The 27,266-nt window shown below is 41.8% G+C and overlaps 1 protein-coding gene across 7 annotated transcripts in view; it reads left to right on the plus strand.

The window, feature by feature from the left end:
• RNF17 (ring finger protein 17) overlaps positions 1-27,266 on the plus strand; it is a 318,008-nt gene that overhangs the window by 139,440 nt on the left and 151,302 nt on the right. For all 7 annotated transcript variants that reach the window (XM_075851603.1, XM_075851604.1, XM_075851605.1 and 4 more), the window contains 3 exons: positions 3,811-3,903; positions 4,013-4,171; positions 23,190-23,379. In XM_075851603.1, coding sequence (XP_075707718.1) covers positions 3,811-3,903; positions 4,013-4,171; positions 23,190-23,379 — 442 coding nt within the window. The remainder of the gene's footprint in view (positions 1-3,810; positions 3,904-4,012; positions 4,172-23,189; positions 23,380-27,266) is intronic.

A 27,266-nucleotide genomic window follows, 5' to 3' on the forward strand; every position in this document is an offset into this window, starting at 1 on the left:
CTGTTTTTACGGATCCCCATAGACTTGAGTCTATGGAGGGATCCGTGAATACGGAAAAAAATAGGAAACGTTCTACTTTTCCAAGGACCCTTCACACGGTCCGTTGAAACAACGGCCATGTGAATGACCCCATCGAAATTCATGCGTCCGTGTGACTGCCGCTATTTTAACAGCTGTGAAACGGACGTATTCAACGTTTCTGTGAATAAGCCCTAAGGGTTACTTCACACAGTGTTTTGGCACTGAATTTTCAGAGCCCATTTTTCAAATCTGACATGTTTCAATTTATGTGGTAATAACGCTGGAATGCTTATACCTAGCCAAGCAATTCTGAGATTGTTTTCTCGTGGGACATTGGGCTTTATGTTAGTGGTAAAATTTGGTTGATATATTCAGTGTTTATTTGTGAAAAACAGCAAAATTTATAGAAGATGTGGAAAAAAAATAAAATTTTTCTGAATTTGAATGTAAATACCACCCAAAATAGTTACTAGTGCACATTTCCCATATGTCTACTATATGTTAGCATCATTTTTTAGACATTCTTTTATTTTACTAGGATGTTACAAGGCTTAGAGCATAAGCAGCAATTTCTCATATTTTGAAAATGTCAAAAGCCTCCCTTTTTTAGGTATCCGTTCAGTTCTGAAGTGGCTTTGAGCGTCTTCTATATTAGAAACCCTCATAAAACACCCCATTTTAAAAACTAGATCCCTCAAAGTATTCAAAACCACATTTAGAATGTTTCTTAACCCTTTAGGCAATTCACAGAAAAGTAGAGGTGAAATGTACAAAAAAAATTGTCAGAAAATCCTGTTTTACAGAAAAAAAATGGAATAAAAAGAAGGTTTTACCAGAGAAACGCAACTCAATGTTTATTGCCCAGATTCTTAGAAATATGCCACATGTGGCCCTAGTGCGGTAATGGACTGAAACACAGGCTTCAGAAACAAAGGAGCACCTAGAGGGTTATGAGGCCTCCTTTTTTATTATGCAAAATGTCCGGTTTGAAGAGGTCCTAAGGTGCGAAAACAGTGGAAACCCTCCAAAAGTGACCCTATTTGGCAATCTACACACCTCAATTAAATTGTTGAAGGGTATAGTGAGCATTTCGACCCCACAGGTGTTCTGCATTTTGTGGAATTAGGCACTGCAATTGAAAATCGATATTTTCCAATAAAAGGTCCACATTTTTATTTTTTACAAGGAATATAGGAGAAAAAGCACCGAAACATATGTAAAGCAATTTCTCCTGATTTACGGCAATACCCAATATGTGAACATAAACTGCTGGTTGGACAAACGGCAGAGCTCAGAAAGGCAGGAGCGCTATTTTTTCATGTAGATTTTGCTGCATTTGCAGAGCTTCTGAGGTACCTGTCCAGGGGAAACCCCTAAAAAGTGACCCCATTTTGGAAACTAGACCCTTTGACGATTATTTCCTTGTAGTTTTAATGGGGTGCATGCGGCTTTTTGATCAGTTTTATTCTATTTTTTAACCCCTTAGTGACCAGCCCATTTTAAGCCCTAATGACCAAGCTATTTTATTCGTTTTTCTATAGTTGCATTCAAAGAGCTATAACTTTTTTATATTTTCGTCTACATAGCTGTATGAGGACTTGTTTTTTGCGGGATTAGTTGTACTTTTTAATAGCACCATTTTTGGGTACATAAAATTTTTGTATTAACTTTTTTTGGGGGGATTATAAAAAAAACTGAAATTCCGCCATTGTTCTATGCGTTTTTAAATTGACGCCGTTCACTGTGCGGCGTAAATAACATGTTACCTTTATTCTCTGGGGCGGTACGATTACGGCGATACCACATATGTAGAGGTTTTTTTTATGTTTTACGACTTTTGCACAATTAAAAACACTTTTGAACTAAAATTATTTGTTTTTGCATCGTTGCTTTCCAAGAGCCGTAACTTTTTTATTTTTCCATCAATGTAGTAATTTTTTGGGCTTGTTTTCTGCGGGACGAGACGTAGTTTGGATTGGTACTGTTTTGGGGAACATGGGACTTAATGATTTCATTTTTATTATGACTTTTTTGGGGGGCGATGGAAAAAAATTGCAATTTCGCCATAGTTTTTTGCGTTTTTTTTTTACGGTATTCACCTTGCGGTTTAAATTGCATATTAACTTTATTGAGTCATTACGGTAGCGGCGATACCATATATGTGTACTTTTATTTATTTTTTTACACTTTTACTAAATAAAATCACTTTTTATGGAAAAAAATGTTTGTTTTTTTTTACTGTAATTTTTATTATTAATCTTTTATTTCATATTTATGACTTATTTTATTAGTCCCACTAGGGGACGTTACTGTGCGATCTTCAGATCGCTGCTATAATGCTTTGGTATACTTAGTATACCAGAGCATTATTGCCTGTCAGTGTAAAACTGACAGGCAATCTATTAGGACGTGCCTCTGGTGTGTCCTAATAGGCATATTCCAGGTCAGACCTGGGGGCTTTCATTAAGCCCCCGGCTGCCATGACACCCCATCGGAGACCCATCATTGCATTTGCGGGCCGCCGATGGGTGATCAGTACCATTTTTGGGTACAAGCTATCTTTTGATCATTTTTTATTCAATGGTATGGTTTATTATTTTCTTTTTATGGCTTACACCGCGCGGGATGAATAACTAAATACTTTTGTAGTACAGGCCGTTATGGACGCGGCGATACGTATAGTTTTATTTAATTTTTTTTTAATAATGAATGTGTCTGGACCCACTAGGCTTCCATAGGTGGCATAGCTGGAGACCATTGTTAGGCCACCGGTTGCCATAGCAACCATCGCCACCCGCTATCATGTAGCGGGACGTCGATGGTGGTTTAACCCCTATGAAGCCGCGATCGCTATTCAAGAGGAAGTGGGAAGGGGGGGATGCTCCTGGATCGCATCACAGGAATCCCTGTGACGTGATTGAGGGGCATACCATATATGGGCAGACAGCCCATTGTACATTGATGGACCCCAGGGCTGTCTTGCCATATTTCCTGTTGTTAGGGCATACCTAGGTATGTCCTAACAACTGACTGTATACTATCCGTACACAGGCTAATGTCCTGTAATATAGATATATGGCAGTAGATTAAAGTTTAAAAATAAAGTAAAAACAAAGTTATATTAAATTACACATACACCTTTTTTGCAATAAACATTAAAATAAGTCTCAATACATAAAATATACATATTCGGTATTGGCGCGGCCGTAATAACCTGCACAACAATTTTTTGGCATCATTTCTGATGTGTACGCTGTAAAAAATTAAATAAAAACTGCTTTCTTTCACTTATTGTGGAGCACAAGGTGTGATGAATTTAACCTCCATGTGCCTCACATTAATAGTAATTAACCCCATCTTGTTCCTCACAAATTAACACATTATGACTGAGAAACATGATGGGGTTAATTACAATCAATGTGAGGCACATCCAAAATTATTCACGCCTCACATCAGAAAACGAAAGAACTTTTTATTTTTATTATTACGGTTGGCAAAGTATCGTTTTGGTATCGAAATCGCAATACTAAACGAAGTATCGGTATCGAAGTCCAAATTCTGGGATGCAAGACATCGCGTCCAGCAGCGCTGAGCACGGATGCACTTCGGACGTGAAAAACTGCCGTTTTTCATGTCCGAGATGCGCCACGCTCGTGTACATAAGGCCTTAGTTTGCATTGGCCATCAAGCTTTTGTCTTTACTACAGTGTAAGATTTAAATGTGTAATGAATACGGTTCTGTTGAATGTTTCAATACTGCATGATTTTAATATCCATTTTATTTTGAAGTTCCATTTACAGAATTCAATGATTGTAAGCCAAAGCGCTTCAAGAAGAGCCAGAAGAAAATGGGTGCCTGTGCTCCATTTTGTCAAAAGAAAAGTCAGTCCCTCTTATTACATTTTCCCTTTCCTCCTCTGTAATTTTTTTCATATATTTAGGAATCACTTGCATTGCATTAACATAAGAACTGTTTTTTTGTTTTTTGTAGTCCATCAGGAGCTTGTATACTTAAGCCACTTGGTAAATCCATGCAACTTTTATGTCCACCTTTATGCCCAGAAAAGGCAGATCATCATGCTTGAGCGGAAGCTGACTACACTTAGTGAGACGTGCAGCCAGTGTTGTCCTACAGACGTGTTGGAGCTAGGTAATTTATATTTGTTCTGACTAGTACAAGTCCTACAGTCCGAAGTGTTACTTCCATTCTGTCTCTTGAAATGGTCACATATTGTAGATTACTGTCATTTTTGTTTTTTACATTGATGAATATTGGAAATGCTAATTTCATTTAATTCCATTTATTTTACTCATTTATGAAGAAATGTGTATTCGGTAGCATTCTTGATTGTTTTGCAGTTTTTCTTTTATTCTAGGAGATCCAAAACAATTTTGTAGATTAATTGTTTTGCTTGCAAGTACATCCAAAATAACGTAAGCTCTTAACCCCTTCCCTCTCTGGCCACTTTTGACCTTCCTGACCGAGCCTCATTTTTCAAATCTGACATGTGTCACTTTATGTGGTAATAACTTCGGAATGCTTTTACCTATCCAAGCCATTCTGAGATTGTTTTCTCGGGTCACATTGGACTTTGTTACTGGTAGAATTTGCCCGATACATTCAGTATTTAATTGTAAAAATCATCAAAGTTTATCAAAAAAATTTAGTCAATTAGCATTTTTCTAAATTTAAATGTATTTGCTTGTGTCAAAAATATTTTAATTATCTTTGTGTGAACATATATTGCTTTACATTAATTTGGAACTCCTAGACAAATGCAGATAGTGTCCAACGTTAATGGACAATGTAAATTCTGCAGCGACACTTGTAAGACAGTCAGTTACACCACAGAAAATTGTTGCTAATTAACATCCCCAATGTGTGTAATTTAGATTGCCATCGTTTTTTGAACATCCTTTTATTTTTCTAGGACGTTAAAAGGCTTTAAACTTTAGCAGCGATTTCTCACATTTTCAAGAAAATTTCAAAAGGCCATTTTTACAGGGGCCAGTTCAGTTGTGAAGTGGCTTTGAGGGCCTTATATATTAGAAACCCCCAATAAGCCATTTTAAAACTTCACCCCTCAAAGTATTCAAAACTGCATTTAGAAAGTTTCTTAACCCTTTAGACATTTCACAGGAATTAAGCAAAGTAGAGGTGAAATTTACAAATTTCATTTTTTTGTAGAAATGCATTTTTTATTTAAAAAAAATTGTAACACAGAAAGGTTTACCAGAGAAATGCAACTCAATATTTATTGCCAAGATTCTGCAGATTTAGGAAATATCCAACATGTGGCGCTAGTGTGGTAATGTACTAAAGCACAGGCCTCCGAAGCAAATGAGCACCTAGTGGATTTTGGGGCCTTCTTTTTATTAGAATATATTTTAGGCACCATGTCGGGTTTAAAGTGCTTCTGCGGTGCCAGAACAGTGGAAATCCCCCCAAACGTGACCCCATTTGGGAAACTACACTGCTCAAGGAAATTATTTATTGGTATATTGAGTAATAAATCTAAAATGTTGCAGAAATTATTGAAAGTAGGCTGTAAAAATGAAAATCTACATTTTTTTCAAAGTAAATTTATTCTTAGCTAATTTTTTCTCATTTCCACAAGGACTAATGGAGAAAAACCACCACATAATTTGTAAAGCAATTTCTCCCGAGTAAAACAATACCCCACATGTGGTCATAAACGGCAGTTTGGACAAACGGCAGGGCTTAGAAAGGAACAGTGGAAATCCCCCCAAACGTGACCCCATTTGGGAAACTACACTGCTCAAGGAAATTATTTATTGGTATATTGAGTAATAAATCTAAAATGTTGCAGAAATTATTGAAAGTAGGCTGTAAAAATGAAAATCTACATTTTTTTCAAAGTAAATTTATTCTTAGCTAATTTTTTCTCATTTCCACAAGGACTAATGGAGAAAAACCACCACATAATTTGTAAAGCAATTTCTCCCGAGTAAAACAATACCCCACATGTGGTCATAAACGGCAGTTTGGACAAACGGCAGGGCTTAGAAAGGAAAGAGCGCCATCTGGCTTTTGGAGCTCAAATTTTGCAGGAATGTTTTGCGGAGGCCATGTCACATTTGCAAAGCCCCTGAGGGACCAAAACAATGGAAACCCCACACAAGTGACCCCATTTTGGAAACTACACCCATTGAGGAAATTATATAGGTGTATAGGGAGCATTTTGACCCCACAGGTGTTTCATAGAATTTATTAGAATTGGGCAGTGAAAATAAGATAAAAACAATCCCTTTTCGAGCCGCTGACTGGAATGGCGGTGTAGTGCACTTTCTCCCGCTTCAGCAATAGCATTACAGCGGCTCACAGCGGCATAAGACCTGCTACGGAAGTCTTACTTACCGGAACAGATCCCTGATACAGCCGACATCGATGTGGAACATGACCAGGAGACGACAGGTCAAAGTGGAGCCCAAAAAACTCCCGGATTATTTCTCTGCGACGAGCCGGTCACAAGATGGCGCCGACTCCCTGTCTGAGCCGGACGCGCGGCAACATCACAAGCAGCTATCGGCTGCATCAGGTCAGTCTACAGAGGGAGATACACAGGGCAGGATGGAAGAAGTGTCAGGCCCCGGTAAACGGGGAGCGACTGGATCGGGCCCATCCTCGCCCAACAGTAAAGGCCCTGCTATTAAAAAGGCGCTCTTCCGGGGGCGTGGCCAGGCACGGATGTGAGCGGTCGCACTGAACCTTAGCTCCGTGTGCTGAACCCTGTATTTCATCCTGTGGAGAAAGTATTTCAGCCAAAATTCCTTACCTGTTGAGAAAGAAGGGTAGGAAACCCACTCGACAAAATATGGGACCCTCCAAGACATCGGGAGCGGTGGAAAAACTGAAAGAGTTCGCCAGGAACTCGGGACAAGATGGCGCCCGGGGGGAGCAGTCCTCGTCGGCACATGTTCAGGAGAGACGGCCTGCTGCACTCGCCGAGGCAGGGGAAGCGGTGCCCCCTGAGTTAACGCTGAAGCAGGTGACGGAAACGCTCCTGGCGGCGATTCTGGAGACACGTACCTCGGTAACAACGAAGGTGGAGGAGGTGAAGGTGGATGTCGGTCTGATGCGGCAGGACCTCCATAATCTGAGAGACCGGGTAACTCAGGTTGAGACAAGGGTTTCGGACCTGGAAGATGTGACGGCAGCAGTACCGCGCACGCTGAGAGACCTTTCGGGGAAAGTGGAGTTGTGGCGCCAAAAAGCAGATGATCTCGAGAATCGACTGAGAAGAAATAATCTGAGGATAATAGGCCTCCCTGAAAGGTCGGAGGGGCCTAGACCAGATGAATTTGTGGAGAAGTGGCTGAAAGACCTATTTCCGGATACAGTATTTTCAATGGTCTTTGCAGTTGAAAGGGCGCACAGTGCCAGCGAAACCACCACCACCCGGGGCAAATCCCAGACCATTGCTGGCGAGATTGCTAAATTGCAAGGATCGAGATTTGGTGCTGCAGGCGGCAAGGCGCAAAGGAGTGATTAGAGTGGAGAACACGACGGTGTCCATTTTTCCTGATTTTTCCCCGGAGCTACAACGACAGAGGGCCTCGTACATGCACGTCAAGAGACGACTTCGGGAGCGTCAGATCCCATATTCTATGGCGTACCCTGCGCGACTGAGAGTTGTGGATGGAGAGAGATCAGTGTTTTTCACTACCCCTGAGGCGGCAGATGAGTGGCTCACCAGACATGGACGGTCTCCTCGACGCTGACTTGAAGACCACGTTTTATATGAAGGGGACAGTGAGTTTACATGCTTGCAATATGCATTTTATGAGGGGTCCCTATGCAGTGGATGTTTGATCTCGCACACACAAGTGTTCTTGATGTACTGAGTATATGTATGTACTAAACCTTGAAGAAGATAAGGGGAGAGGGGCAGATATATTGAGGCGGCATAGGAGTAAAATGTTATAGTTTAAATGACTGGATTAATTACCCTCACGTTTATCTAAGTTATAAGAAAGGAAACATGGAATCTTATATGGCTGAAATACAGCTTAACAATGGGTGAAGCCATTGAAAAGGTACTATTGCTTATCTTGATTCCTCTGTGTTACTAACCTAAGCAGTGGAAACTTCCCCCGTTTTTATGCACTTTGCATTTTTTATGCCTTGTAGGCTTAAGCAGCTCCTGATGAGCTTAATTGTTCAAAGTTATTGGTTTAAAGTTCAAATCGGTTTTGCATGCCTGCTACATGATGACATGGGAACAGGGTCCCATTATCACTGCTTGCTGATTGTGGGGGGATGGTGCCCTCACATAGAGATATGGTATAGAGTGGAATATGGCGACGCTTAAATTTATGTCCTGGAATGTGAGGGGGATGGGAACGCCGGGTAAGAGAAATGTGATCTTTTCTATACTACGGAGGCACATGCCTCATATTATATGCCTTCAGGAAACGCATCTTACGGCAGATAAGGTGCATATGCTGGGTAAATCTTGGATTCAATGGGGGCGGCATGCTACTAGATCCTCAGCATCACGGGGAGTATCACTGCTAGTACATAGGAATTTACGCTGGGAGGCGTTACATACAAGAATAGATACTGATGGTAGATATGTGCTGGTTCATGCTAATGTAAACTCTGTCCCTTATGTCATAATTGGTATCTACAACCCGCCACAGGGCTCAATGAGTATACTCAGAGAGGCCATCACATTCGCATCCACTTATCAGGAGGCGCGAGTTATACTAATGGGGGACCTGAACCTCACCATAGACCCTCTGTTGGATCGCTTTACTGCTAGGTCGGGCCCCCGGGACCCCACGAGCCCCACTCCGCTAGCATCTATGATAGAGGAGATAGGATGGTTGGATCTATGGAGAGTGAGCCACCCGGGAATAAGGGAATACACGTGCCATACTCCGCAGTTTAACGCTCTGTCTCGCATTGACTACGTGATGGGATCTCCCGCCATTTTCTCAAGCATGGCTTCTATAGAGCACTTGCCCAGAGGGGTGTCGGATCATAGCCCGATTCTTTTACAGTTACATCAACGGGCAGAGGGAAGGAGGGGAGCTCTTAAGATACACCCATTTTGGTTGCAGTTGTTTACGGGAAGTGACAGAATACCTGACCAACTAGATGTCTTTTTAGAAGCGCATTCACAAGAACAAAATAGTGCACTGGTGTGGGATACATTAAAAGCGTATTTGAGAGGGTGCTTGAGATCCTCTATTTCCTATGTTAAACGTTCCTCAGCCAGACAAGAAATGGATTTAGCACAACAATGCAGGGGTTTAGAGGATACTTTCGTACGGGACCCATCCCAGGTTAACAGAGAAGCGTGGCTGGCAGCAGGCAGACAATACTTGCTTCTAGTCAAGGAAAAGGCAGCAAGAAGGATATTCTTCTCTAAACAATCCTTTTTTGAGCACGGTAATCAGTCGAGTAAGCTGCTTGCACAAATAGCGAAACAGAATACCATGTCCCCTCCAGTTCTACGTATATCCCAACCAAACCAGGGTACAGCTAATACACCATTAGACATACTGAATAGATTTGCAGATTTTTATGGGGAACTCTACACTTCGCAGGCACAGTATTCGATGGAGGAATTGAACTCCTATTTAGATGGGGCAAACTTCCCAGGGTTGTCAGAGGAGAATAGAATCAAGTTAGAGGCCCCTTTCTCGGTACAGGAGATAGAAGAATGCTTATCCTCCATGACAAAAGGGAAGGTGTCAGGTCCGGATGGTCTCCCTCTAGAGGTGTATATTAAATATGCAGATACTCTAAATTCCCAGTTATTAACTGTATTTGAGGACGCCTTTCAGAAGGGGGAATTACCAGTCTCGATGAGAGATGCCACTATAGTTGTCATTTTGAAACCAGGAAAAAATTCAGAGGAATGTGAGTCGTACCGCCCGATATCCCTACTCAATGTGGATTATAAAATCCTAACCAAACTTTTAGCTAATAGACTTAGTGGTGCTATCACAGATATTATTCATCCGGACCAAACCGGTTTTATCCCAGGCAAGTCAACCTCGGATAATATCCGCAGAGCTCAGGTGGTGACCCAGATAGGGTGGTGGGAGCAGCAGGACTGGGCATTGGCCTCGTTGGACGCGGCTAAGGCCTTTGATTCAGTAGAGTGGCCTTATTTGTTTGAGGTCCTTCGCAGATTTGGTTTTGGCGAGAGATTCCTTAAATGGATTAACATCCTATACAAAGATCCGAAGGCATCGGTGTTGGTCAATGGGATTTTGTCTCCCTCCTTTTGTCTCCATAGAGGTACGAGGCAGGGATGCCCCCTGTCCCCTCTTCTGTTTGCAGTGGCCATTGAGCCCCTGGCTATCCGCATCCGTCTAGATGCGGCTTTTCAGGGTATCCGCATAGGACCACGGGAGGATCGGATTGGTCTTTATGCCGATGACATGATTTTGTATATGGCTAATCCAAACGCCTCCTTACCAAGAGCAATGACAATACTGGAAGAGTTTGGACGGTTCTCAGGCCTATATATCAATTGGAGTAAGTCATTTCTTATGCCCCTTAGACCTGATAACTGTGGGTGGGATAAGGACTTCCAGGGCCTGCAGGTGGTTTCCTGTTTTAAATACTTAGGGGTCCATATAGTTAGGGATAGTGGCGCTTCATATGATCTAAATATATATCCCCTGTTGACATATCTGAGAGATAAATTTGCTGTCTGGAAGGCGCTCCCTATATCGACGGCAGGAAGAATAAATTTAATTAAGATGATAGTGCTGCCCAAAATGTTATACCTCCTAGAACACGCGGACACCCTGGTCCCTAAACGATTTTTCAACCTGGTAAGCTCCTTATTTTCCTCATTTGTATGGGGGGAGAGTCGCCCCAAGCTTAAACTTAGCACGCTCCAACGCCCCAAGGAACAGGCGGGGGCTGCTCTACCTGACGTGTTCTTGTATTACTTGGCAGGCCAATTAAGATTTATTAAAACATGGGTGGCTGAGGAACCAATGCCTAATGCAGATCTCCACTTGGCCCATTTTCTTAGGATCCCCTCTTTGTGGCCCATACTTGAGCCGCATGGATATAGCCCTAGGCATTCCTTGCCAATAATTAAACTAGCCAGACAGGTTTGGTCACATGTTAAGAAAGTTCTGGAATGGGAGGACATAGTTGCAGAGCTGCCACTTTGGTCTCATCAGGGTCTTTCTCATTTTAGGGGGATGCAGGATTCTGATTTTTGGATTGAAGTAGGTATAACGCAGGTGCAAAACCTGATAGATGACGAGGGACATATGATATCAGCCAGAGAGATACAGGATACATTCCGGGTCCCTGAGAGAGACGCATTCCGCTGTGTACAGATTAGGCATGCTTTACAATCCCAGTTCAGGGAAGATCAGAGATCCATTTCTTCACTTCCACTCATTGGTATTCTGAGAACACAGGGACCAAGGGGGATGGTATCTGCACTTTATACTTACCTCCTATCGCAGAGGGTCGCTCACGCTGAGATGTCGGTTGAGGTTGGATGGAGGGGTCTTATTCCTACATTATCTAGTGAGGACTGGGGGGAGGCCATGGGATCACATCTCTTGGTCTCGCCTGCAGCGAACAATAAATTGACGCAATTGTACATCATACACAGATGTTATATTACCCCCATCAGATTATATCGGATGGGAAGGGCACATAACACACGATGTCCTAGATGCTCTCAAGATCAGGCTGGCTTTGACCACATGATGTGGTTATGCCCAGTCATAGCCAATTTCTGGAAAGAAGTGACGCAAATACTGTCCTCAATTATGACCAACCCGATTCCATGTGAACCAGGTCTATGCTTATTGGGGCTGTTGGGAGAGAGAACCCGGACACACTATGAGGGTATCTTCCTGCGAGAAGCCCTGTTCTTAGCCAGAAAAGCGATAGCCATCAGATGGATGGGGGACACTTTTCCGGATACATCACAATGGAAAAGCCTGGCCAATGCTATTCTCCCATATGAAAATATAGTATATAAACATAGAGGATGTCAATATAAATTCTTGAAAATCTGGGGAGAGTGGTGCTCCTCACCTCTTGCATCCTTCAGCGTGGGCGACCTTAGAGAATCCTTACCACTTCAAGTAGGAGGGACCTGAGATCTATTTGACCGGGTATTTAATGCCCTAGGTGTGAGAATGGAGTTTGGTTCTGGTAAATAACTGCGACCTGTATGTCTACAGAATCACAAATAAGTGTGACACTGACCTGCCTGCGTGCAGTGAATATTTGGAGTCTCCTGTGACTCGCCTTCATGTATAAATGTAAATTGCAAACTCTTGTTTCTAATGTGTATTCATGGTATGCAGGAATATTAATGTTAATGTCATTATTGTGTCTCCATTTGCTGATGATTTTTGTATGTACTTTTACAATAAACCGAGTTTAAAAAAAAAAAAAGGCGCTCTTCCCTCACAGCTTGCCATCACAGGATACTCACCTCATGGCTTCTGATATGTCCGGATTGTCTGAGATTTCAGATGATGCTCCCCTGACCACTGCCGTCATGAAGCGGTTAATGCATACATTGCAGACTTCCATTTCTGGAGTGCTGGATCGGGTACTGGCACAAATACACGCGACGGTGGATGACCTAGGATATCGCACGGACCATTTAGAACGCAGCATGGGAGACCATGCCAAGGCCCACAATGATCTTATCGACGCACATGCTGAGCTTAAGGATGAGGTGAAATGGCTAAAAGACAAGCTCATGGATCAAGAAGATAGGTCGAGGCGAAATAATCTAAAAATCAGAGGGATCCCTGAAGAAATCTCACCCTCTGAATTACCCAATTTTCTGCAGACCATGTTTAAAGCCTTGGTTCCAATGTTTGCTCCACTGGATATAACTTTGGACAGATCACACAGAATTCCTAAATCTAGGGCTGCTCCGGAAAATGCTCCCAGAGATGTTCTCTCGAGGGTACACTTTTACCAAGCCAAGGATCGTATCCTTCAGGAATCCAGAAAGTTGGGGAAACTCCCATCCCCATATGCTCATATTTCAATATACCCGGATCTGTCAGCTTCCACCTTGATGCTAAGAAAGCAATTCCACCCGATCACTTTGGCTCTTAGGGAGCAGAATCTGAGATATAAGTGGGGTTTCCCGGTCAAGTTAGTGGTCTCTAGGAATGGCTCCACACATGTGATTCCTACTCCTTCTGATGGGATTGATTTGCTACGCAAGTGGAACATTCCCGTCCAGTCTTTGGGAACGGAGTCAGCTAATAAGCCACCGAGACGTCTTCATCCGGAATGGGAATTGGCACAGGGACACTCTGCCACCTGATTTTTCTGCTGGTAGTACGGTCATGTAATAATGCGATTTGTTGTGGTTACCTTTATTCTCTCTCCCCCACGGAGGTCTGTACGGCGCAGTGTAGGCGCCATGTTTTTCTTTTTTGCACTGTTCTTATGTTAATATTTCTGTATTTAGTAATATGGTTCTGTACATTTCATGGTCCACAAGATCCTATATCTTTGTTTCGAATTCATGCTCCTTACCCAGTCAGACATAGTATGTTCTTTTATGCTGCCTCATGCCGATTAATATATCCTCTTTAAATGTAAAGGGGCTCAATAGCCCTTTTAAAAGGAGACAGCTGTGGAAGGAAGCCTTGGCGCTTCACAGTGATGTTCTCTTTGCCCAGGAGACCCACTTCTCCTCCCTTCATCCACCGAAATGTACGCATTTTAGATTTCCCCACATATTTCAAGCATCTCATTCCAGTAAATCCAAGGGTGTATTGATCGCGATAAAGGATTCGGTTGCCTTTCATATGCATCAGGTCATGTTAGACCCACAAGGTAGATTTGTGATACTCATATGCGACATAAACAATATTACTTTTACGTTGGTTAACATCTATCTCCCTAATTCACATCAGCTTAAGGCCTTTCATAAGATCCTCCGAAAGGTAAATAAGGTGAGGAAGGGGTTGTTGATTATAGGAGGGGATTTTAATGAAGTCATGCATCCCTCAATTGATTCTTCAAATGCCCATAGACCCCACTCCAATCTACAACACACAGTACACTTAGAAGAGCTTTATGATGTGTGGCGCTGTCAACATGGGAATGAGCGTGATTTTACATACTTTTCTGCGCCACACAAAGTATACTCTCGCATAGATATGTTTCTGGTGAGTAAACCTGGTCTCCGATGCATCTCCACATCCACTATTGGGGACATATCATGGTCAGATCATGCTCCCATATCTATAAAGGTCTTAGATCAATTGCCAACACCCCCTTTCTCCTCATGGAGACTGAATGATCTAGTATTAGAACATCCTCTCACAAAAGATTTGATGGATACACATGTCCAAACATACTTTGAAATTAATGCCCCTTCCTCAACCAATTGCTTTACTTTATGGAATGCCCATAAGGCATATATGCGGGGGATGGGGATTCAGGCTGCCTCCAGATTAAAAAAAGATAAGGAAAAAACTACTAAGGATATCCTCACTCAGTTACATAATCTAGAATCCCTTAATAAATCTAAAGTGACTCCGGACACTTCGCAAAAAATCAAAGTCCTTAGGGACCAACTGCAGGCGGTGCTGATGTCTGGACATATGGCCTTATTTAAAAAATTACAATTCGGATTTTATCTTCATGGTAATAGACCAGGAGCACTCTTAGCTAAAATGCTCAAAAAGAAAAGTGCTAAACAGAGAACAGCATTTTTGATGGACAAAAATGGCAATAAAGTTACTCACCCCCAAGAAATTAGTGATCAATTCCGGAATTTCTATCATAATCTGTATAACCTTAAAGAAGATAAAACCACCTACCAACCTTCAGTTTCGGACATTAATAACTTCCTGAGTGGTCTGAACCTTCCTTCCCTGTCTGTAGAGGACAGTATTCAATTACAATCCCCCTTTACGATACTTGAAGTATCACAAGCTATTAAAAGTTTAAAGCCAGGCAAAGCCCCAGGTCCAGACGGGTTTACTAATCAGTATTATAAAAGGTATGACACGATTCTAGCTCCATACTTAGTTAAAGTGTTTACTGAAGCTGCAGGGATGGGGTCCTTTCCGCAGGAAATGCTTGCTGCCACAGTAGTCACTTTGCCGAAACCTGGGAAAACGCCTGATTCTCCTGCTAACTTTCGCCCAATATCTCTTTTGAATACTGATGTTAAAATTTATGCTAAAATATTGGCTGGTCGGTTAGATACATTACTTCCTGAATTGATACATGAAGACCAGGTGGGATTTATTACCGGACGGCACCAGAAGGCTGATAAATCTGGTTCATTGGGCGAAGACCCGTCGAGTGCCTTCCGTGCTTCTTGCTTTGGATGCGGAGAAGGCATTCGACCGGGTCCATTGGGCATACCTGGAGGCTGTTTTGAGCAAATTTGGATTTGATGGATGGATAAAATCCGCTATTATGGCACTGTATTCAAATCCGTCAGCTAGAGTATTGGCCTCTGGGTTTATGTCTGCATCATTTTCTATTTCCAATGGCACCCGTCAGGGGTGCCCGTTATCACCCCTGATCTTTGCAATGGTTATGGAACCTCTAGCTATGTCTATTAGGCAGAACCCATCCATCACAGGTATTACGATTGGCACCCTTCAACATAAGATAGGGTTATATGCCGATGATGTCATCCTCACACTCTCTAATCCTTTAATGTCCCTACCGGTAGTGCAACACACCTTAGACTCATTTGGGAAAGTGGCTTACTACAAAATTAATGCTAGTAAATCGCATTTGTTAGAGGTGGGAATATCGGAGCAAGTTAGGAATACAATCCGTAACTCCTTCCCTTTCCAATGGAACTCAGTAAAAATTTTGTATCTGGGTATACAACTCACTAACTCAACGAATCTCCTATTCAAACATAATTTTGCTCCTCTCTTAACCAGTATTCCCCAACTGCTATCTACCTATAGCGGAGTTTGTACTTCCTGGGCGGGGAAAATAGCAATCATTAAAATGATGGTTTTGCCGATTATTTTGTACATGCTACGTGCACTGATAATCCCTCTTCCTAGTTCCTTTTTGAGGAGTCTCCAAAGAATACTTAATAATTTCATATGGGCGCACAAAAAGCCTAGAGTGAGGATGCATACATTATTTCGACACTGGAGACAGGGTGGTATGGGAATGCCAGATGTCCAAAAGTATTATTGGGCAGTCTCACTAGACCAACTGAAGTATTGGTGTGCACGCCTCCCCTCAAAGAGGTGGATACATATTGAACAGGCAATGGTAGGTCGACCGCTTATTTCATTGCTAGGGGTTGGTTCACATTCTTCTCCAAATACCTATAACTGCGTGTCCCCCACTGTCGCGACCTCTCTGAAAATATGGAAAAATTACGCCAACAGGCTTCCCCCCTTGGCCCTCACTTCACTTAAAAATTTGCACTTACGATATTTACTTACCTTTTTACCTGAGATATCGTTGGATAACTGGATAAATTCAGGGATCTCCCATATCCACTTGTTATTTAATGGCCGCACATTACTAGCCTTTACAGAATTAGTGAAGACTTATGGTATCTCCAATAGAGACTTCTACAAATATTTATGTATAAGACACTTATTCACGTCTTTAGACGTCAGCGCTTCAGTATTCCCCTCCATGGCCCGCCAGCAATATTTTGATCCTGAAAGTAGGAAACAGGGTATCTCGAAATTTTATGGAAATCTGTGCGAACACCTCCTTCCCAACATACCTTCTTATTGCGCTAAATGGGAGGAAGATTTTAACTCTTCCTTTTCTCTGATGGAATGGCAGAAAGCCTTTGCATGGCCCAAAAAAATTTCTAAGGGAGTTAAACATTGGGAAGCTTCCCAAAAACTGTTGTTACGCTGGTACTTAACACCTTTAAATTTTGCGAAATCTGACAACTCTTACCCGGAGGTTTGTTGGAAGGGGTGTGGTTGCAAAGGGTCGTACTTTCACATGTGGTGGCAATGTCCGGAAGTCTATGCGTTCTGGAAACAGGTATTCGATATCATTTCCCAAATTTCGTCCTGTATGGTTACACCGGATCCGGCACTGGCCTTATGTTTTCTCAATATGCACAATATCCCGAGCTCCTCTCAAGTGGTGTCCAGCCACATTATTATAGCGACACGTTTACTTTTAGCTAAATACTGGAAATTACCCAATCAGTACTCCATTTCAGAATTGATCAACCAGGTTAATGTTTCCTATACCATGGAACGCATGTATGCTCTGAGATCTCATAGACTTCCTCACGTCCTTACATAATGGGGAACCATGGATCAGGTACCTGTCCACTTCTGCACAAGGAGCTCATTTGCTCCCTCTTATTTCAAAGGTCACTTGAAGAAATGGGACAAGGTACTAATACTTAGAGTCCTTAAATTAGGTTACTAGTCTCATGCCACGGGTATTACCATATGTTCATTTAATGTATGATATGATGTATTGTATAGGTAATTTCAGTGGTATTGATGTAACTCTTTGACATGTAAATGGAATATAATAATATGCAGAGCAAGATGGGGATTGCTAATCCTCCTTCACAAGAGGAAGGGGAATATTTATATATTGTGATTGGCATTATCTTGGGGAGGGACACCTTCCCCTCAGGACCACTAATGTTAAGGGATTAATTGGACAACATAAGGCTCCAATATAATATATCTACATATTTTCATAGCTGTTTAATGGAGGAGACATGGGGTTGTTGGGTCACTTTACATTCATCTTTTTATATAATGTCATGGGACAAGTGGTCCAAAATAGGCTATTACCATAAGTGTTTTATGGGTTTGGAGGTTCCTGCGTGGACCTAATGTGGATAAGGTCTGTTATATATTTTTTTTTCTGTTGTTCTTATTTCTTTATTCTGTATTTCTGAAAAAATTAATAAAAAATTTAAAATGGAAAAACAATCCCTTTTCTTCAATAAGACTTAGCTTTAGCTCGAAATTTTTCATTTTCTTAAATAAAGGAAAAAAAGAACCAACATTTGTAAAGCAATTTCTCCCAAGTACGGCAATACCCCATATGTGGTCATAAACTGCTGTTTGGGCACACGGTAGGGCTCAGAAAGGAAGGATCTGCTTTTGGAGTGCAGATTTTGCTGGATTGGTTTCTGGTCGCTATGTTGCATTTGCAAAGCCCCTGTGGGACCAAAACAGTGGAAACCCCCCAGAAGTGACCACATTTTGGAAACTACACCCCTCAAGATATTCACTTAGGGGTGTAGTGAGCATATTAACCCGCAGGTGTTTTGCAGAAATTAGTGTGCACTCGATGTTGCAGAGTGAAAATGGGATTTTTTCCACAGATATGCCAATATGTGGTGCCCAGCTTGTGCCACCATAACAAGACAGCTCTCTAATTATTATGCTGTGTTTCCTGGTTTTAGAAACACCCTACATGTGGCCCTATTCTTTTGCCTGAACTATCGACAGGGCTCAGGAGTGAAAGCGTACCATGTAAAATTGAGGCCTAATTTTGTGATTTACAAAGTATTGGTTCACAATTGCAGGGCTCTGATGTGAAATAATAAAAGAAACCCCTGAGAAGTGCCCCATTTTGGAAACGGCACCCCTCAAGGCATTTATTAAGGGGCGTAGTGAGCATTTTCACCCCACAGGTCTTTCCCATAAATGATTGCGCTGCACATGGTGCAAAGTAAAAATGAAAATGTTCCCCTAGATATGCCATTTCAGTGGCAAATATGTCGTGCCCAGCTTGTGCCACTAGAGAGACACCTCCAAAAATGGTTAAAAGGGTTTTCCTGGGTATGGCGATGCCATATATGTGGAAGTAAACAGCTGTTTGGGCACGCTATATGGTTCAGAAAGGAGGGAGCACCATTTGGCTTTTGGAGCGTGGATTTGCTTGGTAGTAGTTTTTGTTTGAGTTTTGCTGGTGTTTCCGTTTATAATGTGGGGGTACACGTAAGCCGGGCAGAGTATATCAGGGGCATAGTCAGGTGGTATAATAATTGGGTTAAAAAAAAACAGTAAAATAATCCATACATATTTGTTACGCTGTGGTCAATCCTTTCTGCACAGGAAGGTGTCGCACTGATAAATGTCCTTCCTTATCCCCCTTTAGGTCCACACTCCGAACCTTTGCAGTTTGGGGATTTTGCCGGGAAAGTGTTGTCCTGGTATAATACGGGCACCCTCGCTTCCAGCAGATATGTTTGGGCCCTCCCCTTCCTGGTACCCTAATTTTAAGACCTTGATAATTTGCCTCTTGAAACAGAAGAAATGTTCCCCTCGGGTCGACACAACTGGATATTTTTCATTTCCTGATTTGTGGGAAGCCTTAACTAATTTCATTTTTTCATAGATGTAGTGGTATGAGAGCTGTTTTTTTGTGGGACGTGCTATAGTTTTTAATTGTATAATTTTGGGGTACTTGCGACTATTTGATCACTTTTTATCCTATTTTTTTTGGGAGGCAAGGTAACCAAAAAGCTGAAATTCTGGCATAGTTTTTTAGTTTTTGTTATACAGTGTTCACCATGCATTATAAATGATATGTTAATTTTATTCTGCGGGTCAGTCCGATACCTAATTTCTAGCACTTTTTTTATGTTTTACAACTTTTTGCACAATAAAATTACTTTTGTAAAAGGAATGTTTTTTCTGTCGACATGTTGTGAGAACCATAACTTTTTACATTTTTTCATCGACAGAGCTGTATGAGGGCTTTTTGTTTTGCGAGACGAGCTATAGTTTTTATAGGTGCCATTTTTGGTTACATGCGACTTTTTGATCACTTTTTATTCCAATATTTGTAGGGCAAGTGACCAAAAAAAAGAAATTCTGATATAGTTTTTTTTTCGCTGTTCACCGTGTGGAGTAAATAAAATAATATTTTTATAGCTCACGCCTTTATGGTCGCGGTGATACCAAATATGTATGGTTTATTTGTGTTTTCCAATAATAAAGGACTTATAAGTGAAAATAGCGATTGTATTTTTATTACTTGAAACTTTTTTATTTGTTTTAAAACTTTTTTTTTTTTTTTTAAGTCCCACTAGGGGACTTGAAGGTCTAAGGCTATGTTCACACGGAGTATTTTGCCGAGTTTTTGATGCGGAAACCGCGTCGCAAAAACGGCCCGAAAACGCCTCCCATTGATTTCAATGGGAGGCGTCGGCGTCTTTTTCCCGCGAGCAGTAAAACTGCCTTGCGGGAAAAAGAAGCGACATGCCCTATCTTCGGGCGTTTCCACCTCTGACCTCCCATTGACTACAATAGGAGGCAGAGAAAGCGTATTTCGCTGTGTTTTATGCCCGCAGCGCTCAATGGCCGCGGGCGAAAAACGGCGCGAAAATCTGCGTGCTGGGAAAGGAAAATCTGCCTCAAACTTCCAAACGGAATTTTGAGGCAGATATTCCTCCTGCAAAATACTCTGTGTGAACATAGTGTCGCTGCAGAATTTAGTATGTCCGTTAACGTTGGACATTATCTGCATTTGTCTATGAGCTCCAAATTAGTGAATGCTCTCTCAATGGTGGATCTGAGAGAGGCCGGCCGGAGAGACCATGACAAGCAGCTTCAGTGTTCAAAGATCTCTGCCCTAGGGGGCGGATCCATCTTTATAGGAAAATGAGAGTAGGTGGTAACCTCATACTTACAAACATAAACATTCTATATATGGTAATATCCCAAAACTCCACATATGGTATAATGACAGGAAAGGTGTAGGCTTTGGTTTCAGCCAATCAGCTACAATATGATAATGACTCTAATTCAGCCAATAAGAATTATTTCAATGCATTATAATAATTCTTCACCCTCCAAGCCCCAGGTGGCCTGAACCTTGTCCCATGGGAAGGACACACATTTCAGATACACAAGTTAAAGGAATAGTGTCACAAATTTTTTTTTTTTTAATATCAGTTTGATTTTAGTCTTTTATTAAAAACTTTTATATTTGTGTGTTTGTGTTTTACTTTTTTTTATTTTTACACTTTTTCTTCCCTATGGGGGCTGCCATTTTTTACTCCATTTCTGTATGTGTCGATTAACGACACATACAGACATGGAATACGGCAGCCCCAGTCCCATGGTGAATGCGAACGGGGCCCGTTCCATCCACTATGGTGTACGCCGTCTGTGTGGGAACGGCGCATGCCAAGTCCAAGTTGAACTGCGCGCCGTCCGGCGCCATTTTCCTGTGGACCGGAAGTCGCGGCCGGACAGTAAGATTACTACTTCCGGTCGCGGCTTCCGGACTTGTGCACATGGAGCAGCGGACGGACCGGAGGGAGCGGCGGCGACTGGAGCAGGTAAGTGATTTCTATGTATGTTCGTGTTTCAGTGTGTGTTTACTACTGTATGTAAACCTACTACACTGTGTGTTAGCGCAAAAAATGGCGACACACAGTGTAGGAGGTTTGACAGTTCAATCCCCTCGTTTCTCCCGGCACTAGCCAGGATAAGGAGGGGGGATTCTGAGAGCTCACTAGAGCGAGTGAGTTTTTCCCAATTTTGCAGCATAAAGCAATGTGGTTGCTTTACCACATGCAATGCTGCAATTTTGGGAATTGATCCATCTAGTGACCAGCGCTGGGAAATATTATAAATTAGAATCTAATTTATAATATTTCCTGACTCGTGAAAAAAATAAAATAAATTAGAACAATGTTTAATCAACTACACACTAATTGTTTTAACTAAAAACAAAAATCCATTTTTTGCTAACAACACATTCCCTTTAATTTGTCTCTACTTCTTATCTCACTAGAAAATGGAGACTGCAGATAAGTTTAAATTAATTAAACGGAGGGCTTCTTCCAAGGCTGAATCCCCTCCCTCTGGTAAACAGTCATTGTCCATTCGGCCAAGGCTATTTGATCTGCTCCTTAAAAGAGTAATAAAACATTCAATTCAAGAACACATAACATAGAATTGCTTCAGGACATCTGCTGACATTTACTTTTTACTTATTAACCTCAAGATGGCTCCTTCAGGCCAAAAGATAGATTCCAATGATCCAAAATGGACGCCTACCATACAAGATGGAGTCCGTGCAAAGTGTTATCTTTTAAACATATTCTAATCACCTTCACAAAAGCAATATATGTTCACACATATAAAGATAATTAAAATATTTTTGACAATAGCCTAACTGTGATTTTTGTTTTTTGTAATACGTTGCACTATATATGTAGTGCAATGTATTAGATCTGTCAGTCATTCACTAATAGCAAGCCGATTAGGCTTAGCCTCTCGACGAGGCCTAATCAGCTTCCGTAATGGCAGAGCAGGAGGCCATTGCTAGGCCTCCTGTTGCCATAGCAGCAGTCAGCAACGCTGATTGCATGGCAGAGCTGCCGATCTGCTAGCAACCTCTAAGATGCAGCGATCGCCATCGATCGCTCCATCTATGGGGTTAATCGGAGCTAGCTAATTAAGTCCCATCCCTAATTAAGTCCCATCCCATGAAGTCCAAAATAGTACCAGCGAGAAATACAACTTGTCCTACAAAAAACAAGCCCATGTATGACCACATTGATGGAAAAGTTAAAAAAAAGTTACGACTCTTTGAATGCGACGAAGCAAAAAACAAAGATTTGTATTTTTTAATAACGTTTTTTATTGTGCAAATGTAGTAAAACATTAAAATACCTATACATATTTGGTATTGCCGTAATCGTACCAATGCATAGGTATAAAGGTAACCTGTTATTTGCACCGCGCAAAGTGAACTCCTTAAATTTAAAACGTGAAAAATATTGCTGGAATAGCTATTATCTTTTTGTTTGTTTTTTTTGTTAATTCCTTTTCGCAAAAATTTGTAAGAATTTTTAATCAATATATTATATGCACCCAAAAATGATAGAATTGAAAAATACAACTCGCCCAGCATAAAACAAGCCTTCGAACGGCTTTGTCTGCGAAAAAATAAAAAAGTTATGACTGAGAAAATTAAAAACAGTTCTTGGTCATTAGAGCAAAATAGGCCTGGTCGTTAAGGGATTAAATACCTCTAAATAAATTGCTATATTTATCTTGTACTGATTCTGCTTTATAGTCTAGAGCTATGTTCACAATCCTGCAGGCTTCACAGATGAAATCCTCCACTTTCATTGCTTGCTCAATGTTTGTGCAAAGTTTAAAGAAAAACATCTGAGAAATATTGTATTTTGTTGTACTCTTTTTAGGAGAAATCATCGCTTTCAGAAGTATTCGATGTAATAAATGGTGTCGTGGAAGCATCACCGAGTTGATTCCTCTGGAAAGTAAATGCATTCTAAAACCTTGTGGCCCAACAAGGTATAAGATCGAAGATATTACGCGTTTAACACTCTTCTTACTTGATTATGGTGGTTCAGAGACCTTTGTTGCAGCAAGGTATGTTTCATCCATTTGAAATGTTACAGTATTTTTTTTTCGAAACATACTGGGAACCTTCAAGGTAAAGGCCCTTTTACACTCGCCAATTATCGGGAAAACACGCATTTATATGAATGCTTGTTCCTGATCATTGCCCTTTGTAAAGAGGACAACAATCAGCCGATGAACGAGCAAACATTCGTTCATCGCATGATCGTATCGTTTAGGAAGCATATAATATTATTGTTGTCGGCAGCACATCTCACTTGTAAACAGGGAGATGTGCTGCCGACATAATAGAAATGTATGAGGACGCGCGATCGTAGTAAAAGGAGCAAACGAGCGCCAATCGACGAGCTGTCGGGCCATGTAATAGGACCCGAAATCTGTAAGTGATGTTTCCTTTCCCAGAAGAGTTGTTTAACAAATCGACAACCTCCAGCTGTAGACCCACTAATCTCTCACCTGACTTAAAACACCACTTCTAATACCTCCAGGATCATTGTGACCGCAAGCTTGAATACTTTGCTAAGTCTTCCGGCTCTGAGACCAGTTTTCGCCTCTACTTGGGTGAGTAGAGGCCCAGTGAATGGGCCAGACCGCTTTGTCATGGTATAGTTTCTGGCTCCCCCACCTGAGAAACTGACGGAACTTGATCACCAACTCTATCACACATGGAAGTACTTGATGCGGCCAGGTTAATAGCTCCTTCCTTAGCTCTCTATTCATCTCTCTGGTCGCTATGTGCAGGATGCCCTGGTTTAAGTGCTTGTCTGCAGTTGCAGCCACTAGGAAATCCTTAACGGCATGTCTTTTAATATAGATTTAGCAAGTGTGTGCAGAAAAAAATTATCTTCCCTAAGACAAGGGCTCAGGATTCTTCAGAAGGGCTATCCATCCCTGCTCAATCGAGACCGTTCTAGTTTCACACCCGCCCTCCTTAAAGGGCGATTCTCTTTCGTTTGAACGACCCCGGATTTCTGGGATTGCCTGATCCGCCTTCCCTTGGTGGCTCGTCATCTCTCCAATGATGGTTCTCTTCCCCAACCAGCCTCCAGGGTCGATCTTCCCCAACCAGCCTCCAGGGTCGCTCTTCCCTTCCTCTTTATTTGAGCGTCCTCTTTAGGGACACAAGTTTTCATGGATGAAGGGAAAACTTTACAGCCCAGGATCTGTGGTCTCGGCAGGAGTCCTACCTTCCTATTTAAATTCTGGAGCGGAGGTGTTCCTGTCTCTCCAACATTTAATGACCCTACTGTCTGAACTTAGATGGGTTGTCTAGACAGACAATGCCACTTCTGTGGCTTACCTCTATTGAAGCCACTGTTTTGAGTGCCTGTGGTTTTTCTAAGGGGGTTATTTCAACCATGCTGAAGGCCAAGTTACCATTATCTATGCGGATATACCACCAGATTTGGAAGTCCTACTTCCAATGGTTCGAGGCAAGAGGATTTGATCCTTTTGCGTTTCTCCTTATCTAGGATTCCTAATTTCCTACAGGGGATTCTGTAACTCTATAAACGAGTCTCGGAGTCAGAATTTAGTACCTTTTTTTTGTAGGGTGTGGTCCATGCAATTCCCCCATACAGGCATGGAAACTAAACTTGGTCTTCGGAGCTTTGCAGTCTGCTACTTCTGAATCACTGTGGGAAATCTCTGTCTTCTCTCCTGTAACATTATTTTTCTTGTGGCAGTTACCTCTATCCAGATAGTCTCTGAACTGGCAGCCCTGTCAGGTAGGTTTCCCTTCCTGATTCTCGGTTCCATTCTTTCTAGTATAGGTGGTCTACTTTTTCCACCTGAACGAGTACATCATTCTCCCCTCATTCTGTTTATCTCCATGTCATCCTAGGGAGTGCTCTCTCCACAACCGGGATGTGGTTTGGAAATTACTTGTCTTGCTTACTGATTTACCTCCTTCTGACATATAGACTCTATTTGTTGTCCCAAAGGCCTGCCAGCCTCTAATGCTACCATCTCTTGTTGAATACGGTTAGCCAATGTTGATGTTTCAGGGTTAGAACTGCCTCTTTTAACGATTGAGGCTCAATCTATTAGAGCGGTCCCAGAAGGCTTCCTGGACTTTGTGCTTCAGGTGTCACTGCAGAATTTACTTTGTCCCTTAAAACATAGGACTGAACCTGCAGTTGTCTATAAGTTCCAAATTGATTAATACAGACTCTTTTGAGGTGAGAGAGAGACCGACCGGGAGAGACAAGCTAGCCATGCAGCGTTGGTATTCAAATGAGTCTCTGGCAGGAGTGGCCAGAGGTACCTTTATTTAAAGGAACAGTGTCATCACAAATTATTTTTTTATATGTTAAAGATGTTAGTGCTTTATTAAAAACGTTTATATTCATTTGTGTGTTTGTGTTTTACTTTTTCTTATTTTTACACTTTTTCTTCCCTATGGGGGCTGCCATTTTTTGTTCCATTTCTGTCTGTGTCGATTAACGACACATACAGACATGGAATACGGCAGCCACAGTCCCATAGGGACTGCGAACGGCTCCCGTCCCATTGACTTCCGTGTACGGCGTCTGTGTGGGAACTGCGCATGCGCCGCTCCCACACAGTCCAATTCGAAATTGGCGCCGTCCGGCGCCATTTTCCTGTGGACCGGAAGTCGCGGCCGGACAGTAATATTACTACTTCCGGTCGCGGCTTCCGGATTTGTGCACTTGGACCAGCGGCAGCAAACGGAGCGGACGGGCCGGAGGGAGCCGCGGCGGCAGGAGCAGGTAAGAGATTTCAATGTATGTTCGTGTTTGTGTGTGTTTACTACTGTATGTAAACCTACTACGCTGTGTCTTAGCTCAAAAAATGGCGACACACAGTGTAGGAGGTTACACCGTTCAAACCCCTCGTTTATCCCGGCACTAGCCAGGATAAAGGAGGGGGGATGCTGAGAGCTCACTAGAGCGAGAGCTTTTAACCCAATTTTGCAATGCTGCAATTTTGGGAAATAGCTCCATCTAGTGACCAAAAATGGGTAGTATTATAAATTAGAAATAATTTATAATATTTCCTGACTCGTGAAAAAAATAAAAAAAATTTGAACAATGTTTAATCACCCACACACTAAATGTTTAATAAAAAAAAAACAAACATGTTTTTCGGGCAACACCATGCCTTTAACAATACAAGAGTAGGGATTGCACTCATTCACACATACATTTACACATATGGTATAATCCAGGAATGTCCAATCTTGTCTTAGACTGTATCTTTAGCCTTAGGTTCTAAGAGTAGATAACAAAGGTCATTTAGGTCAATTACCATATGTCTCGAGACTTAATTTAAACAAAACATCCATTCTTTTCTGCAAGCCATTTAATTTGCAGCTGTCCACAACAATTCTTCCTGTCAGCAATTTGTGTTCACATATTATTAAGCAATATTAAAACATTTTTTTGGACAATTCCCTCCTTTTGAACATAAACTTGCTTAGTCATGTAATAATCGAATGCACAATTATCGGCTACATTCTGATCAGATCCACTGAATCAGGGCACCACGTGCCATTCACCGTTCAATTGGCATTCAGTATACATGTCTAGTAACAGGTGGTTTTACAACCTTACATACTGTACACTCCTGAAGATTTAAGGAATTACAGGTTTCGCAATTAGGACAATACCGCTTCCCTCTTTGAATGTCTTGCACGGTTAAACAGTCAGGGATCCGACGCCCATGCTGCTGCTACAAGAGGAACAACTCGAGAAGAATTAGGGTTATGCACTAGGGAAAAAAGATGGGACTGCAAGGCCAACGGAATAAAACTCTTTTTTTAGCACATCATTTAGACCATAGGTAGAGATGACAGAGAAGATGGTCAGCTTGAGCTTGAAGAGAACCACGGTCGACTGTCGGGAATGAAGACTTTTTTGCAGTGACTGGTGTGA

Source organism: Rhinoderma darwinii, chromosome 2 (genome assembly GCF_050947455.1).
Source record: "Rhinoderma darwinii isolate aRhiDar2 chromosome 2, aRhiDar2.hap1, whole genome shotgun sequence".
Taxonomy (NCBI): domain Eukaryota; kingdom Metazoa; phylum Chordata; class Amphibia; order Anura; family Rhinodermatidae; genus Rhinoderma; species Rhinoderma darwinii.